The sequence below is a fragment of the Monomorium pharaonis genome, chromosome 1, assembly GCF_013373865.1.
Source record: "Monomorium pharaonis isolate MP-MQ-018 chromosome 1, ASM1337386v2, whole genome shotgun sequence".
NCBI classification, from domain to species: Eukaryota; Metazoa; Arthropoda; class Insecta; order Hymenoptera; family Formicidae; genus Monomorium; species Monomorium pharaonis.
This window is the reverse complement of record NC_050467.1, coordinates 31,549,564-31,567,049: the sequence shown is the minus strand read 5'-3', so window position 1 is coordinate 31,567,049 and position 17,486 is coordinate 31,549,564. Positions and strand designations below refer to the sequence as shown.

Genomic DNA, 17,486 nt, shown 5'->3' with positions numbered 1-17,486 from the left:
CAATTTTAAGAGCATATAATTAGACAATTATTTTGATATTGATTTACTGTTGTATTTCGGTAAATTTTAATTTTTAAGTTTCTATAAAAGATAAAAGTAAAAAATTCGGGACCAGAGCAAAAATTAGTATATAATTAGTAATTAGTAGATAATTATGCTGTATGTTTAAAGTTTTTAATGGTAGAGATGTTAGGTTTACTGAAGTCTTTATTTCGCTCTATCGAGACAATAGATTAATGGTGTAGCTGAGGCCAATTCTTAAAAAAATATTTATTATCTATTTCCGTAAATAATGGAAATTAAAAAAAATACTTCAAATAAAAGTAGTCGATCTCATCGAAATATATTTTATATTCTATTGATTTTTGCCATAAAGACAATAGTTTTTGAGAAAAACGACGTCAAATGTTTGAAATTTCATAAAACTTATTTAATACAATTCGAAATTTATTAGTTAATTTTATTAATTAATAACGGAAGAGGGTGCGGCAAAGTCCCTCCTTCGCCCACGTGTTTTCTGTACCATTGGATTTTTGACTTTCTACATGTAGCGAGGTCCACCCAAACTCCTCCCCTCCTCTTGCTTATAGAGCGAAATGACGTCCTCTACATAATTAAAAGTTAAATATTTTGAAAATTAGCTGTTTCTGTACAGTCGCTCTTGTGGCATTCGACATTTAATAAATACTACATTCCTATAAAATTTCATCAAAATTGGGGGGGGGGGTGGATACGGAAGTTATGTCGTCGTTTTTCTAAAAAATTATTGTTTTTATGACAAAAATCAATAGGACATAATGTGTATTTCGATGAAATCTATAATTTTTATCTGAAGTATTTTTTGAAATTTCAATTATTTACGGATAAATTGAAAAAAACCATGATTTTATTAAAAGTTAAATATTTTGAAAATTAACCATTTCTGTACATGCGCTCTTGTGGCATTCGACTACATTTAATAAATAATACATGCCTATTTCATCAAAATTGGAGGGGGGTACGGAAATTATATCGTTTTTCTCAAAAACTATTGTCTTTATGGCAAAAATCAATAGGACATAAAATGTGTATTTTGATGAGATCTGTAACTTTTATCTGAAGTCCATTACTTACGGAAATAAATGGAAAAAACTAGGATTTTATTAAAAATTCAATATTTTGAAAATTTCGTTTTTCTCAAAAACTATTGTCTTTATGGCAAATATCAATAGGACATAAAATGTGTATTTTTATTATTTACGGAAATAAGTGGAAAAGAACCATGATTTTATTAAAAGTTATTTTGAAAGTAATTTTGAAAGTAAGCCGCTTCCGTACATGTGCTCTTGTGGCATTCGACTACATTTAGTAAATACTACATGTCTATAAAATTTTATCAAAATCGAAAGGAAATTGGTTTTTAATGTCTTAAAATGTTTATATTACGTTCATATGGATATTTGGATAAAATAAATATTAAAATTGTGTGCTGTTTGGGTACTGCGTAGTTCTCATTGATATATTAACAGTTTAATTTTAAATATGATTTAAACGGAAATTTATGTTTCAGTATTTATATTTATTGTATGTATCGATTAGTTACATTATAATAAAATGTACAATATTTTGAATTTTTTGATAAATACAACAAACTATTGTTGTAAAATCTATTCTATCGCAATGTTGCTATAACATGCTATTGCAGTTTTTAAAAAAATAAACATTTTATTATTGTAATCTGGGAACAATGATGTATTATTTTGCAGAATAATTGCAAAATATTGCATTATTGCGGTAGAAGATTGTTACAATGTAGATGTAACTCTTTTTTTCTCTTTTTTCTTTAGAGGTAAAGTTAGGTTATGTTGTGACCAAACTCAGCATCGAAATTATTCCCAGCAAACACAAAGTTACATGTAACGTTCCTGTTAGTTGTAATTTCCCACTCAACAATGTAATTGTAATATAACACACGTGTTATATTACAATTACATTGTTGAGTGGGAAATTACAACTAACAAGCACGTTACATGTAACTTTGTGTTTGCTGGGTTATAATCCCGAGAAACTTACAAATTTCTTAAGATTTCTTACTTTAACACGGTTGGCAGGTCGGTGTATCGCCCGTCGCCAGGGTGTGGTCACGGCCTTGAGCGTCCTTCGGCCGGATGTAATATTCGCCTATTTGGCTAAAAATTGCGGAAGTCCTCGCTTGCTGTGCCTTTCCGAGCTCGTCTGAGGTCCCTCTCGCTATCGCTGTCCTCTGGGAATCCCTCCTGCGTGGTCCGCGTGGGATGATGCAATCTCCCGCCAAAATGAGAGACTCGCCCAGGGTGTAATTAATGGGTCGCACAAATAAATCAGGCTCTCACATGTATCACACAACTCGTTTTATTTATTATAATCACTCACACGCACATTTACGCAATGGCTTTAATATCGCCTACGCATGTGTCGCGGTTTCTTTGTCTCGACACGCCTCTCGCACAACGTGTCTCGACCTTCGTGATATTTAACGCGTTCGCGAATATTATCACGCGGAAATAGCCTGCCGGCGAGGCTCGCGGGTAGTATCGCGTACACGTCGTGTCGCGCCCGTTACTGCCTACGCACTTCTAATTGATCGTTAATCGATCGCGAAATCGCGCGGGAAGACAGACCCTCGCACACACGTCCGTCTCCCTTGAGATCTCGATGCAGACTTTTTTAGTAACGCTTCCAGCGTGCCGTTTCCCACACATTCCCCCTCTCGAGATTCTCCGATTGAGCCGTTGTTGCTATCGCGGTTGTCTCCACTAATCGGGGAACCTCGAGTGGTTATCTCACTCGCACAGTCTCCCTTCTCGCTTGCACACCATAGCTCGCATGCGCGATGCGATGGGGATCTCGAATTCTCATGGCAAGCGGCGTTCGTAAATCTATATTCGAGCTCAGAGGCCCGGTTCTTGAAGTCATTCGCAAGAAAAACGTATACGCAAATACTCGCTCTAACAGAAAGTTGTAAGTTTATTGGTTAATAGCCATACGATAGCCAATAAATTTCTAACTTTTCTGTAAGAACAGAATTTGCGAATACGTTTCTCTTGCGAATAAATTCAAGAATCGAGCCCCTGGTCTGTTCTGGTCTGCCTCGCAAATGGGGCTTAAGCTTTAGTAATCTTAATATGCGCTTAATTATTTACGCGCATCTTGCAAATTAAGAGTTAATTGGCTCTAACTAACTGTAATTAAAAGAATAAACACGAATTTAATCGTTGTATACGTAATATGAAATAAACATTAATCTGAATTCACAGACCTGTGCTCGCGCATAACTCGCACGCTTTGAAACGCTTCTAAATGTAATAATTAATGAAAATCAATGGAAATCAATACAAATCAATAAGAAATTAAAGATTATGCTCGATTAACGCGTCGTATACCTCCCAGGTTATTGTCGCGATTCCAACTGGCTGGTAATCAATAGAAATAATTATAATTATGTGGTATGCTATATTCATCCACCGGATATGCAAATACAATGCCAGCAAGCGTGGAATCTCGATGGAAATCGACTGATGTACGCGTCTCGCGTACATATTAAAGTATGTGTCTCGCGTCCATGGGCATCCTAACCTGCACCTGTCAAAACTCGCGCTCGGCGGGTTGCCTATCGCTCCGGTGCCTCGTGCCCGTTCGCGGTTCGTGGTCGGCTCGTTCGCTTGTCGATCTGAACTAAATAATAATATAAATACGACGTGTTTTACAAGGAAATAAACTATTACAGTTTAACATGCTATTATTTAATATATTACAAAATCTTTATTCTAGAGAACCTAATTCGTGGCGCATTCGCATTGCGACTTCGTGCGTATTAACAAAAAAAAAAAAAAAAAAAATATTTTTTTATTATCACAATGACCGTACTAACGTGTACGTATATATATATTTTTACACGCGGCTTATTTACACGCGCTCTTTCACACACGCATTCCCATTCTCACGACACTCTTCGCGGTTACATCGCGCTACTCGTTGCGGTCGCGGCGGTTGCGTAAATGTTACAATAATGCTTATAACTAATACATATAAAATAAACTAAACAATATCTTTGATTAACACAAATACTATAATATATACTTTTAATGTCACTTCACAGTGTGACAAACTGTGACGCGGGCGGAATGTCATTGTCACTATCGCACTCGCGCGCTGTCACATTGGTTGACTGCGTCTCCGATGCTATCTCGGTGGTGTCCGCTCCTTCGGCTATCGGCGTCGGCGTCGCCTTCCTTGGCGCGGCCGTCGGTGTCGTCTCCTCGGTCGCTCGGCCTTCGGGCTGCGTCCTCGGCGTCGGCTGCATCCTCTCGATGGCCACGGACAGGTCGCGGATCGGTGCAGGTCCAATGGCTACCGTCGGCTGCAAGGTTAGGTTGTGACCGAACTCGTCCTCGGAATTACGAAAATCCCGGGAAATTAACGAATTTCTTAAGATCTCTTACTTTATCACGGTCGCCAGGTCGGTGTATCTCCCCTCCGCCAGGGTGTGGTCACGGCCTTGGTCGTCCTTCGGCCGGATGTTAATTATGCCTATTCGGCTGAACACTGCTGAAGGCCTCGCTCGTCGTGTTTCCCCGAGCTCGTCCGAGGTCTCCCTTGCTGCTAAATCCTCTGGGAATCCCTTCTGCGTGGTCCGGGTGGGATGATGCAATCTCCCGTCAACTCGAGAGAATCGCCCAAGAGGTGAATTTTGGGTCGCACGAATAAATAATGCTCTCACAAGTATCACACAACTCGATTTATTTAATATAAACACTCACACGCACATTTACGCAACGGCTTTAATATCGCCCACGCATGTGTCGCGGTTTCCTTTGTCTCGACACGCCTCTCGCACAACGTGTCTCGACCTTCGTGATATTTAACGCGCTCGCGAATATTATCACGCGGAAATAGGTAACCCGACAATTTCCTCAAAAAATGGAGGAGTGATGTTGGTACTAACGAAAGTCCGTAGGCATTAAATGTTAATATTTGTGATCAGTAAAACTGCATCAGTAATAAATCTGTCAGCGCGAAAACATATGCGCGGTGCAAATACAAATAATAAATGAATCTACAATATAATGTCAAATAACCTGCTAATACACAAAAATTAAAATTTAGTGTTTAGGGACTTTCGTTAGTACCAACATCACTCCTCCATTTTTTGAGGAAATTGTCGGGTTACCCGGAAATAGTCTGCCGGCGAGGCTCGCGGGTGTTGTCGCGTACACGTAATGTCGCGCCCGTTGCTGCCTGCGCACTTACAATTAATCGTAGAACGATCTCGAAATCACACGGGAAGACAGATATCGCACGCACGTCTGTCTCCCTTAAGATCTCGATGCAGACTTTTTCAGCGACGCTTCCAGCGTGTCGTTTCCCATGCATTTCCCCTCTCGAGATTCCTCGATTGGCCCGTTGTTGCTATCGCGGTCGTCTCCACCAATCGGGGAACCTCGAGTAGTTATCTCACTCACACGGTCTCTCATCTCGCTTGCTCACCATAACTCGCATGCGCGATGCGATGGGTATCTCGAATTCCCATGGTGGCAAGCGGCGTTCGCAAATCTTAAGTCGAGCTCAGGTCTGTTCCGGTTTGCCTCTCAAATGGGGCTTAAGATTTTAGTAATCTTTAATATGCACTTAATTAATCACGCGCAACTTGCAAATTCAGAGCTAATTAGCTCTAACTAAACGTAATCAAAAGAATAAGTACGAATTTAATCGTTAAATAAGAAATTATAAATGAATGTTAATCTGAATTCACAGACCTTAACTCGCGCATAACTTACATGCATGGAAACGTTTCCACATGCAATAATTAACGTAAATTAATGCAAATTAATACAGAATAATTAGAAATTGAATATTAGGCTCGACTAACGCGTCGTAGACCTCCCATGTTATCGTCGCGATTCCAACTGGCTGGTAGTCAATAGAAATTATAATTATTATATAGTAGGCAATATTCATCCACCGGATATGTAAATACAATGCCAGCGAGCGTGGAATCTCGACAGAAATCGACTAATGTACGCGTCTGGCGTACATGTAAAAGTATGCGTCTCGTGTCCATGGGCATCCTAACCTGCATCTGTCATTATTTGCGTACGGCGGGTTGCCTGTCGCTTAGGCGCTGCGGTGCCTCGTGCCCATTCGCGGCTGGATGTCGGTTCGTTCGTTCGTCGATCTGAGCTAAATAACGATAATAATATAATGTGTTTTACACAGGAATAACTAATGCAATATAGCATGCTAATAATTAACATTTTACAAAGTTTTATTTAATAAAACATAATATCTGGCGCATTCGCATTGCGGTTTCGTGCGCTATAAACGAAATAAACGTAATATGACTTTAATAAACGTACTCGCATGTACGTACATACATATTTATTAATACGCGGCTTAATTCTACGCGTTTTCTCACACACACGCATATCCCCTACACGCGACGCTCTCGTGGTTATCTCGTGTTATTCTCGGCGTTCGCGGCGCGCGGCGGTTGCGTAAACGTTACAATGTTATTTAAATCTAATACAAAAAATATAAATTGAATAATGCTTTTAATTAATACAAACACTATATATATTATATACAATGTCACTTCACAGTGTGACGAACTGTGACGCGGGCGGAATGTCTTTATCATCGTCGTACTCGCGTACTGTGTCTTTGTTTATCGGTGTCTCCGATGCCGTCTCGGTGGTCTCCGAATTCTCGGCTATCGGCGTCGGCGTCGGCGTCGCCTTTCTCGGCTCGGCTGTCGGTGTCATCTCCTCGGCTGCTCGACCTTCGGGCTGCGCTCTCGGCGTCGGCTGCGGTGTCGGCTGCATCCTCTGGATGGTTATCGATAAGTCACGGATCGGTGCAGTCCCGATGGTCTCCGTCGGCTGCAAGGTTAGGTTAGGTTGTAGCCGGACGGTCCCCGCGTACTCGCGAAATCGCCGGGATTGCCGGTTTCGCGTGACTTATTCGTCCGACCTTGCGATGACCTCCTCCTACTCGCGTATGCTCGGGACACTCGTCGGTCCTCCCGTCGCTGTTGATGGTCCCTCTGGCGCTGTCGCGCCTTCGTTCACGATCGCCAGGTCGGTTTGTCCTCCAGCCGCCGAGGATGAATGTCGCGGGCGCGTTCGCCGGGCGCGCTGTCTCGCGTCCGCTAGCTCGCTTGGGACGTGGTGGTCGTGGAGGTTAGAAAACACACTGGTTTCTCCGGTGCAACACAGAGCCTTTATTTATCACTCTTTCGGCGATTCACAACGTCTCTCACCGCTGGCTCCGCACACACTCACACGTACGCTCGCACACACGCGCTACCCGCTTCACAATCGACTCGTCGTACACCTCGGACCTCGTCGTCGTCGAAGCACGACGCCGCAAAACGCACGAACCGGCCCCTCGCTGCCTCGCGATGCCGCCGCGCGGACACTCTACCCAAAACGCGCGTCGTGGCACAACCGACCGACGGGCACGCCGCTGTTGTCGCGTTAGGCGAGCTGCGCCTTCGTTCGCTGCGTAACTGCGTATAATTCTTCGCGGAGCTACCGGTTGTACGCGTCCTTCTTAGTCGAATGCCCGGAAGAGACTCCCCGAGGCTCCCCACTCGTCGGGACGCCACGGTCTTGGCGGTTCTCCCCACTTGCGTCCTCGCGCATGTCCGTCACGCCCCCTCGCTGCGTGGCGGGGATGGGGCATCAACGGGTCGCCGGGCCGCCCGTAATTTGCCGTTTTTTACGGCCTCGAGTCCGCTCGTTCGTCGCTACGCGGTATTTCGCGGTACCTTGGGCCGATGCCCGCGCTCCGCCGGTCTGTCGCCGTTCTCTCGCGCGCTTGACGCTCGTTCACACATCGGCGGCGCCGCACCGGTCGCACCCTGAGCACGACGTGGTCGTCGGTCTCAATTTCCTCGCCTTAGCGAGTTTTTGGGAGACGTAGTCTCAGAAAAATGAGCTAACTGCTCGTATACTGTCGCGACCGGTCCACCGTCGCTGCCCATTCATACGTTCTCGCGTTCGTATTTGTCTTAACGCTATCGATTATTACATGTTTCTTAATGCTAATGATTAATATGATTTTTCTTTTTAACGTCTCATGGCCTTTTCTTTTTGTTCTTTTTCTTTGTTTATCGGGCTAGGATATGTATATATGAGGTAAGTATATTATAATCTTATCGTCTAGGTAGAATATATAAAGGTTATTATATTGTAGTTGAGTCGACACTAGGTATATTGTGCAAAGGTAAGTATTAGATTTTAATAGTTATAAAAAAAAAAATGAAACTAAACTTTTTTCTATTTTCTTTTCAGGTTTTCCAGTTGGTTGTCCGTTCTGGATTCGTGGTAAGTAAAAATTAAACTAAAACTTTTTAATCTTTTCGATATGTTAATTCTAATTCTTTTTTTTTTCAGGTTACGCGATCTCTTGGATCTTTTATCTTAAAGGTAAGTATAAAGGTAAGTATTCTATTTAATTATATTTTATTATTATATTATTTATTTATTTATTTTTTTTTATAAGATAATGTTAAATCTTTTAAACTTAGGGTTAGTTAACTTTATATATTCTCTTTCTTATTCTAGGATGTGTATGAAGCATGCAGTTCTTATTTCTACTTGTTAGTACGAGGATAAATGGGTTATGTATCGCTACAGAATTAAAAAATATGAAAATTACGGTGTGGATTGTTTCTATACATCGTTTTTAAGGTAAGTATAATGCTTAAAGCTAGGATTAATATATATATAACGCATGTGGCTTAAGTTTAGAATAATTATCATATCTATATGTATGTGCTCTTAATATAAAGTTGAGTATGATATATACGTGTTTTCACGTTTGGAATAAGTATAATATATTTTCTTAAGACTAGGATGATTATAATGCTTATATTTTTAGTGATATATATGCCTTAAACTAGGTTGAATATAATATGTGTGTTAAAATCACGGTAGGTATATAATATGTGTGTTTTATAGTTAAAATAGACATAATATGTGTATATTTCTAGCAAACTTAAGGTAAGTATATCTTATATGAGACTTAAAATTAGGCTTAAGGTAGGTATATGATATTTTAATGTTTAATACGATTAGGATATGTATATCAGCTTAAGTATAATATATATATTCTTTAATATAGTATGTATATGTATTTTTAGGTTAAGATATTTGTAATATTTGTATATATATATATACAGGGTGGGCCATTTTAAAAAATACAGTCAATTTTCTCGTAAACTAAGCGAAATATCGAAAAATGGTTCAGACATGTGTTGCATGGTTTCGAAGGGGCTATAAGATGGTGCCATTGGTTTGACCTTGGATAATCATTTGAGGGTCACGTGAAGGTCACCTCAATTTTTTTAAATGGAACCCCCTATTTTTTATTACATATTCTTGTAGCTGACCTCGAGAGCTTTCCAAAACACTACAGTCAAATGTATTTTCATTGTGTACTTTTCGAGTTATAAAGCTCGAAAGTTGTAACATTTTGATAAAAATACAAAATATCTCTTAAAATATTCACTTTCCGATAGTCTTATTTTACATGCTCCGACTAATCAAGGCAAGATACGAACGCGGATCCAGCCAGTCAAGGCAAGATACGAACGCGGATCCAGCCAGTCAAGGCAAGATACGAACGCGGATCCAGCCAGTCAAGGCAAGATACGAACACTGATCCAGCCAGTCAAGGCAAGATACGAACACTGATCCAGCCAGTCAAGGCAAGATACGAACACTGATCCAGCCAGTCAAGGCAAGATACGAACACTGATCCAGCCAGTCAAGGCAAGATACGAACACTGATCCAGCCAGTCAAGGCAAGATACGAACGCGGATCCAGCCAGTCAAGGCAAGATACGAACACTGATCCAGCCAGTCAAGGCAAGATACGAACGCGGATCCAGCCAATCAAGGCAAGATACGAACACTGATCCAGCCAGTCAAGGCAAGATACGAACGCGGATCCAGCCAGTCAAGGCAAGATACGAACACGGATCCAGCCAGTCAAGGCAAGATCGTTGATGGTTCTGTCAACTAAAGTAAGATCAAGAAGAATCCCGCCACCGAAGGCAAAATCGAGAATGATCCAGTCAATAAAGATTTATCGAATCAATTGTTCGAAGTTGTCTCCATTGGCTTGGATACATAATGCCAACCTATCTTGGAAATGTCTTACTGTCTTGAGTAACATATCGCGCGTTATTCTTCTGCAAGCTTCTCGTATCCTTTCTATCATATTTTCTCTTGTTGTAGGCGTTTGCTCGTACACGACATTTTTCAGGTATCCCCATAAGAAAAAGTCGGGCGACGTCAGATCAGGAGATCGTGCAGGCCACGCGACGGGGCCACCTCGTCCAATCCATCTGTCCATGATCATTATACGTTTCATTCAGGTAATCTCTCACATATCTTGTATAGTGAGGTGGCGCGCCATCGAGTTGTATCCATAACCTCTGGCGTGTTTGCAGGTCAACGTTTTCAAGTAATTGTGGTAAATCATCTCTAAGAAATGCCAGAAAGTTTTCCCCGTTGACATTTCCGTCAAAGAAATAGGGACCAATCAAATACCCATTCACAATTCCGCACCAAACATTGATACTCCAACGATTCTGATTATCTATTGGTCTATGCCAATGGGGATTAACATCTGACCAATAGTGACAATTATGCCTATTTAGCTCACCATTATTTTTAAATGTCGACTCATCAGAGAACATGACAAAATTGAAAAAATTTTGTTCAGCTCTGATCATTTGTTGTGCCCATTGACAAAATTGGATACGCAATTGCATATCCCTTTGACTCAGAGCTTGTGTCAACGTTATGTGGTAGGGATGGTATTTAAGTTTCTTCATAATCCTCCTAATTGTTGATCTTGGAATACCTAGTTTCCTTGCCAAAATCCGTTGACTAACATGAGGATTGAGATGAATTGCTGCCAGGAGCGTGACCACACGATTGTCATTTTCATCATACACATGATCTTTCCTTTTACGTTTGAGATCACCTTCACGAGCTCTTCGTTCGAGGTTTCGGATTAAAGCAGGATTGGGGTGTCTTTCCCTTTCAGGATACCGATCTCGGTAAACTCGCGAAGCTTCGTGATAATTTAAATGACATTCTCCAAGAATGAGAATAATATCAATGATCTCCGAGGGTGAATAGTCTGGCATTATTTTTTCCGTAGTTGCAAAATCCTTAAGCGATAATGAAGGGATACAATTGATAATTTGTATACAGATTTTTCCTTTAGTAAGTATAATAACCATTTGTGCATTATTATCATATCCCTCTGTATGTCCCTGTAAGATTATCACCATCTCCTTATCTGACGTCGCCCGACTTTTTCTTATGAATATACCTGAAATAACAACAACGTTGGCGTTTGCTTGTACACGACAATTTTCAGGTATATTCATAAGAAAAAGTCGGGCGACGTCAGATAAGGAGATGGTGATAATCTTACAGGGACATACAGAGGGATATGATAATAATGCACAAATGGTTATTATACTTACTAAAGGAAAAATCTGTATACAAATTATCAATTGTATCCCTTCATTATCGCTCAAGGATTTTGCAACTACGGAAAAAATAATGCCAGACTATTCACCCTCGGAGATCATTGATATTATTCTCATTCTTGGAGAATGTCATTTAAATTATCACGAAGCTTCGCGAGTTTACCGAGATCGGTATCCTGAAAGGGAAAGACACCCCAATCCTGCTTTAATCCGAAACCTCGAACGAAGAGCTCGTGAAGGTGATCTCAAACGTAAAAGGAAAGATCATGTGTATGATGAAAATGACAATCGTGTGGTCACGCTCCTGGCAGCAATTCATCTCAATCCTCATGTTAGTCAACGGATTTTGGCAAGGGAACTAGGTATTCCAAGATCAACAATTAGGAGGATTATGAAGAAACTTAAATACCATCCCTACCACATAACGTTGACACAAGCTCTGAGTCAAAGAGATATGCAATTGCGTATCCAATTTTGTCAATGGGCACAACAAATGATCAGAGCTGAACAAAATTTTTTCAATTTTGTCATGTTCTCTGATGAGTCGACATTTAAAAATAATGGTGAGCTAAATAGGCATAATTGTCACTATTGGTCAGATGTTAATCCCCATTGGCATAGACCAATAGATAATCAGAATCGTTGGAGTATCAATGTTTGGTGCGGAATTGTGAATGGGTATTTGATTGGTCCCTATTTCTTTGACGGAAATGTCAACGGGGAAAACTTTCTGGCATTTCTTAGAGATGATTTACCACAATTACTTGAAAACGTTGACCTGCAAACACGCCAGAGGTTATGGATACAACTCGATGGCGCGCCACCTCACTATACAAGATATGTGAGAGATTACCTGAATGAAACGTATAATGACAGATGGATTGGACGAGGTGGCCCTGTCGCGTGGCCTGCACGATCTCCTGATCTGACGTCGCCCGACTTTTTCTTATGGGGATACCTGAAAAATGTCGTGTACGAGCAAACGCCTACAACAAGAGAAAATATGATAGAAAGGATACGAGAAGCTTGCAGAAGAATAACGCGCGATATGTTACTCAAGACAGTAAGACATTTCCAAGATAGGTTGGCATTATGTATCCAAGCCAATGGAGACAACTTCGAACAATTGATTCGATAAATCTTTATTGACTGGATCATTCTCGATTTTGCCTTCGGTGGCGGGATTCTTCTTGATCTTACTTTAGTTGACAGAACCATCAACGATCTTGCCTTGACTGGCTGGATCCGTGTTCATATCTTGCCTTGACTGGCTGGATCCGCGTTCGTATCTTGCCTTGACTGGCTGGATCAGTGTTCGTATCTTGCCTTGACTGGCTGGATCCGCGTTCGTATCTTGCCTTGACTGGCTGGATCAGTGTTCGTATCTTGCCTTGACTGGCTGGATCCGCGTTCGTATCTTGCCTTGACTGGCTGGATCAGTGTTCGTATCTTGCCTTGACTGGCTGGATCAGTGTTCGTATCTTGCCTTGACTGGCTGGATCAGTGTTCGTATCTTGCCTTGACTGGCTGGATCAGTGTTCGTATCTTGCCTTGACTGGCTGGATCAGTGTTCGTATCTTGCCTTGACTGGCTGGATCCGCGTTCGTATCTTGCCTTGACTGGCTGGATCCGCGTTCGTATCTTGCCTTGACTGGCTGGATCCGCGTTCGTATCTTGCCTTGATTAGTCGGAGCATGTAAAATAAGACTATCGGAAAGTGAATATTTTAAGAGATATTTTGTATTTTTATCAAAATGTTACAACTTTCGAGCTTTATAACTCGAAAAGTACACAATGAAAATACATTTGACTGTAGTGTTTTGGAAAGCTCTCGAGGTCAGCTACAAGAATATGTAATAAAAAATAGGGGGTTCCATTTAAAAAAATTGAGGTGACCTTCACGTGACCCTCAAATGATTATCCAAGGTCAAACCAATGGCACCATCTTATAGCCCCTTCGAAACCATGCAACACATGTCTGAACCATTTTTCGATATTTCGCTTAGTTTACGAGAAAATTGACTGTATTTTTTAAAATGGCCCACCCTGTATATATATGTGTTAGTAAGAAATGCGCTTAAGATTTAAGGTAAGTATTACATGTTAGGCTTATTGTCTACGAGATTATTCTATATTTATCCTAAAATTACGGAGTATATCGCTAGTGTATTGTAAAATCTTAAAATTACGGTTATGTATATTATTTACATTTGCGTGTTTTAGGTTACGCGTTGTCTTTTCGCTCTCATTCCTTGGATGTTGAAGGTCTGGGCTCGTCTGACGTCGCTGGTTGGGGTTGATCGGGTTTCTTAGCTCCACTGGTGAGCGTCGGACTCGCTCCGTCCTTCCCCTGATCGTTGCCGTTACCATCGTTTCGCGCGTCCTCCGTCCTCGTCTGACTCTTCTCGGTGTCCTTGTCGGCTGCTCTGACGATTCGCGTCTCGGTGATGCGGGGTTTTGGCGCAAATTTACCGCCTTGGCCTCGCAAGTAAGACTCGGGTCTTCTCACCGATCTGCCGTCAATCTTTCTGTCCTTTCGCCTTAGCGGTTTTCTATTGTCCCTACTTGACTTTTTCGGGGTTCCGCTCGACTTGCTGGACGTCTCTCTCCTTCTCTTTTTCTGTTGCGCCTTGCGCCTTTCGCGTTCTCGACGCGATTGTTGCTTCGTATCGCGCTGTTTTTGCTTCTCGACGGTTTTTTCGCGTACGGGTGTATCGACTATTTCGTCGTTAGCCGGTGGTGGTGTGACCGCGCTGAGCTGCACAATTGGTTGCATGCTCGCGTCTGCTACGTCCATCGCGCTCGTTTGTTGTTGTTGTCTAGCGTCTGGTTTTGGATGGAATTGCGTTACCGTTAGTCGGCCGTTCGAGTATTTCACCACGGTATAGAATTCGATGTCTTCCTCTTCGGGAACTGTCGGATGTCTCATCGTGTGGGTTGTAATCTTAAATTTGGCGAGACTTTCGCTGTTCTTCTTCTTGATGAGCATCTCACCCGCGTTGAAGTCGGATCGGTTAGTTTGTCCGCGTCCATGAATCTTCGCATCGTTTCGATTCTCGCCTGAATCTGAGCTACGCTAATTCGATTTCTCAGATGCGTTCGAAACTCTAAATTCGTTCTCTTCTCCTCCTCGAGCAGTTCTTTGAATGGCTGTTGATCCATCGTCTCGATCCTCTGATAACTCGCACGTTCGCGCTTAGTCGCGGTATCGCGTCGTACGTCCCTTGGCTTCGCGGTTTCGTCGTCAACTGAGGCTATCGTGCACTCGCGTTGCGTTCACGGGCCACCTCTGGGTCTGCCGCTGTCGTCGCTCGCGCTTCGGTCGGTATCACGGTCGTTGGTTGCTCGCTCGGTATTTTCGACGGTTTTTTCCTTATCGGACGTCGATGGTATCGCTATTTGTCGCGATAGTTTATTCTCGCGCGTCGAATCTGTTCGCTTCGACTCGGTCACGAGCGTCGACGATTTCGTCGTTTTGGCGCTCCCCTCGTCGTTCGAATCGACCACGTTGATCTCCTCCTCTGGTCTGTCGCTGTTCCTCTCGTCGTCTGGCGGTAGTATCGAGGATATATCCCAGCACAATGGGTCCTCCTGTTGATTCTCGTAGATGCGTGATCTCTTGAGAATCGTCGTTTCCGCCGAGTTGACGTCTCGTTCGCGCTTGCGATTGGTTTGGCAACGATCGGGATCGGGCGTCGCTGTCCGCGCGTTGTCCTCGGAGACGTTGTCAGCCTCGTCGCGCGTTCTTCGGGCCCGAATTTCGCACTCGGTCGTTAACCTATGCCAAATCGGCGCTCTCGGATCGCTCGCTAGTCGCCTACACGATTCGATCGCTTGCGAAATTATGCTATCGTCAATTATTCGATTCGCTCGCTTGCGTTTCTCGCTCTCGCGTTTCTGTCGCTCGATCGCTTCCCTCTTGAGCGTTTCGCTCTCGAGTCTTCGTAGCGAATTGTCAAGCTTGATGATCGCTCCTCGCGTTTTGTCGCGTATCGCGTCTGGTCTCGTTTTCTCGCACGTTATCCACGGATCTCGGTTTTCGTACGGTATTTTTACCATCGGATAAACGTAATATCCTTGTTCGAGTGTCAAACTCGTCGTTCCGTTGCGCGTCTCGCGTCGCCTACCCTTTCTAAATGCATAACCGTTGTTCGCGTCTACTCTCTGTTCAAATTCGTCGCGTTCGTAACGCTCGGTTATACCGGGTGGGATCGCGTTCTCGCGTCTTCGCGTTATCTCGCGCTGTCGCGGTACGATTCTTCGCTCCTCGTTCTCGCTCTAGTCGAACCACGTTGGTTGTTCGTCGCTCACGCGTTTTCGCGTCTTCGAGTTACGCTTGGCCGTCGCGCCTGGCTCGCTTACTCCCGAATCGCTCTCGCTCACGGTTGTCATACTCGTCTCGCTTTCCTCGCCTATCTCGCGCTCTCGCGTTCTCGCTCGCGTCGCTAGGACGGTCCGCTCGACGTCCGTTTCGCTTTCGTCGTAGGATTCGTTGTCACGGGTATAGCTCGCTTTAGCGTTACCTTCGGCTTCGGCGCTCTCGGAATCGGGTTCCTCGCCTATTTCGGCTTCCGTCGCGCTTGTCGCGTCGCCGTTTTCGCTTCTACTGTCGGTTCTAGGATCGTTCACAGATTCTCGGCTCGATTCGTCCGTTCCGTCGCTGTGTTCGTTCTCGTCCGTCTGTCTCAGGGTCGCTCGTCTGTGCGGTCGCAGCTGTCTGGCGTTGTAAGCGCCGACAACCGTTCCGTCGTTACGTCCGATTAGGTACGAGTTCTTCCTCAGTACTCGCAACACACGGAATGGTCCGTCGTAGACGAGGTGAATCTTCTTGGTCACCCTTCGATTAGCATCGGACTGTCGATGCAGCTTGATCCAAACCTTTGTCTCTCTGCGTAATCCTTCGCGTGTTGTCTCTTGTCCGCTTGTAGCTTGCGCTTCTTTGCGTTCGTAGCTAGGTTTCTTCTCGCCTCGCGGATCTTGTCTCTCCATTCGATCGTTCGACTTTCTGGCAGTAACGCTTCGTTTAGGCCGAAATTCTCCCTCCTGTCGCGTTGTAGCTCGTTCGGCGTGAATCCGGTGCTCGAATGCACCGTGTTGTTGATCACGTTCTCGTCTCGGGCTAATATCTTGCTCCAGGTTCCCTGTCGATGACTCGAGTAAGCGCGTATGATGCGACCAAGTTCGCGCATCACGCGTTCTACCGGGTTCGATTGTGGATTATAGGGCGTGGTCTTTTTCGCAACGAAGTTCATCTCGTTGGCGAAGCTTTGCCATCTGCTCGTGACAAATTGACCTCCGTTATCGGTCAGTACCTCGTCTGGTATCGTCGTCTCGCGAAAGTATTGACGCATCTTGTCCACGATGGTCTCAAACTTTTGATTAGCCATCGGGTATAATCTCACGTACTTGGAGAATTTGTCCATCGTTACCAGTACGTATTTATATCCGCGTTGAGCGGTCGGAAGCGGTCCGAATATATCGATCGCTACCGCTCGATTGGGTTCTCTCGGCAGTTCGTAATACTGCTCGCCAACCGTTGCTCTCGCGTAATATTTGGTGGCGTGACACACCTTGCACGACGCTACGACGTCTCGTACTATTCGCGCCGTATTTTTCGCGTGAAAGTATGTCTGCATGAAGCTCAGGAGCTTATCGGTACCGAAATGTATCAGGAGTCTGTGCGCACGACTCGTGATTTTCCAAACCGTTTCCGTTGGTAAAACGATCCGGTCTCCGTTCTCGTCTCCGCCTTGCGTATGAGACCTTCGCGCACGAAATACACGTTTGGATCCTTTTGTAATAAATCGGCTAACTCGTCGCTTCTATTCTTCGCCTCCTGTATCCATTGATACCATCTCTCGGTGTGAATTCCGTCCTCGGTGTCGCGTATCAGGGCGATGGTTCGTTCGTCACCGTCCGCATTCGTTCCGTCGTTGTTTCTGGATAGCGCATC

General features: G+C 43.6%; 2 protein-coding genes and 1 long non-coding RNA gene across 3 annotated transcripts; all 3 read right to left on the bottom strand.

Moving 5' to 3' along the window:
• Positions 1-2,347: 2,347 nt before the first annotated feature.
• Positions 2,348-4,551, bottom strand: LOC118647914. Its single transcript, XR_004965056.1, has 2 exons — positions 4,461-4,551; positions 2,348-4,378 (listed from the first exon to the last, which is right to left on the bottom strand). It is a non-coding gene; the product is annotated as an uncharacterized LOC118647914 (long non-coding RNA).
• A 5,389-nt stretch (positions 4,552-9,940) lies between these two features.
• LOC118646276 lies at positions 9,941-11,967 on the bottom strand. Its single transcript, XM_036288796.1, is given in 2 exon segments — positions 9,941-10,364; positions 10,366-11,967. Coding segments are annotated over 2 exon segments (1,218 nt in total). The 5' UTR covers positions 11,330-11,967; the 3' UTR covers positions 9,941-10,110.
• Positions 11,968-13,778: 1,811 nt separating this feature from the next.
• LOC105828977 (luc7-like protein 3) lies at positions 13,779-14,522 on the bottom strand. The gene has a single exon (XM_012667584.1). It carries the CDS (start codon positions 14,520-14,522, stop codon positions 13,779-13,781), a length of 744 nt encoding a protein of 247 aa, XP_012523038.1.
• Between the last annotated feature and the right edge of the window lie 2,964 nt (positions 14,523-17,486).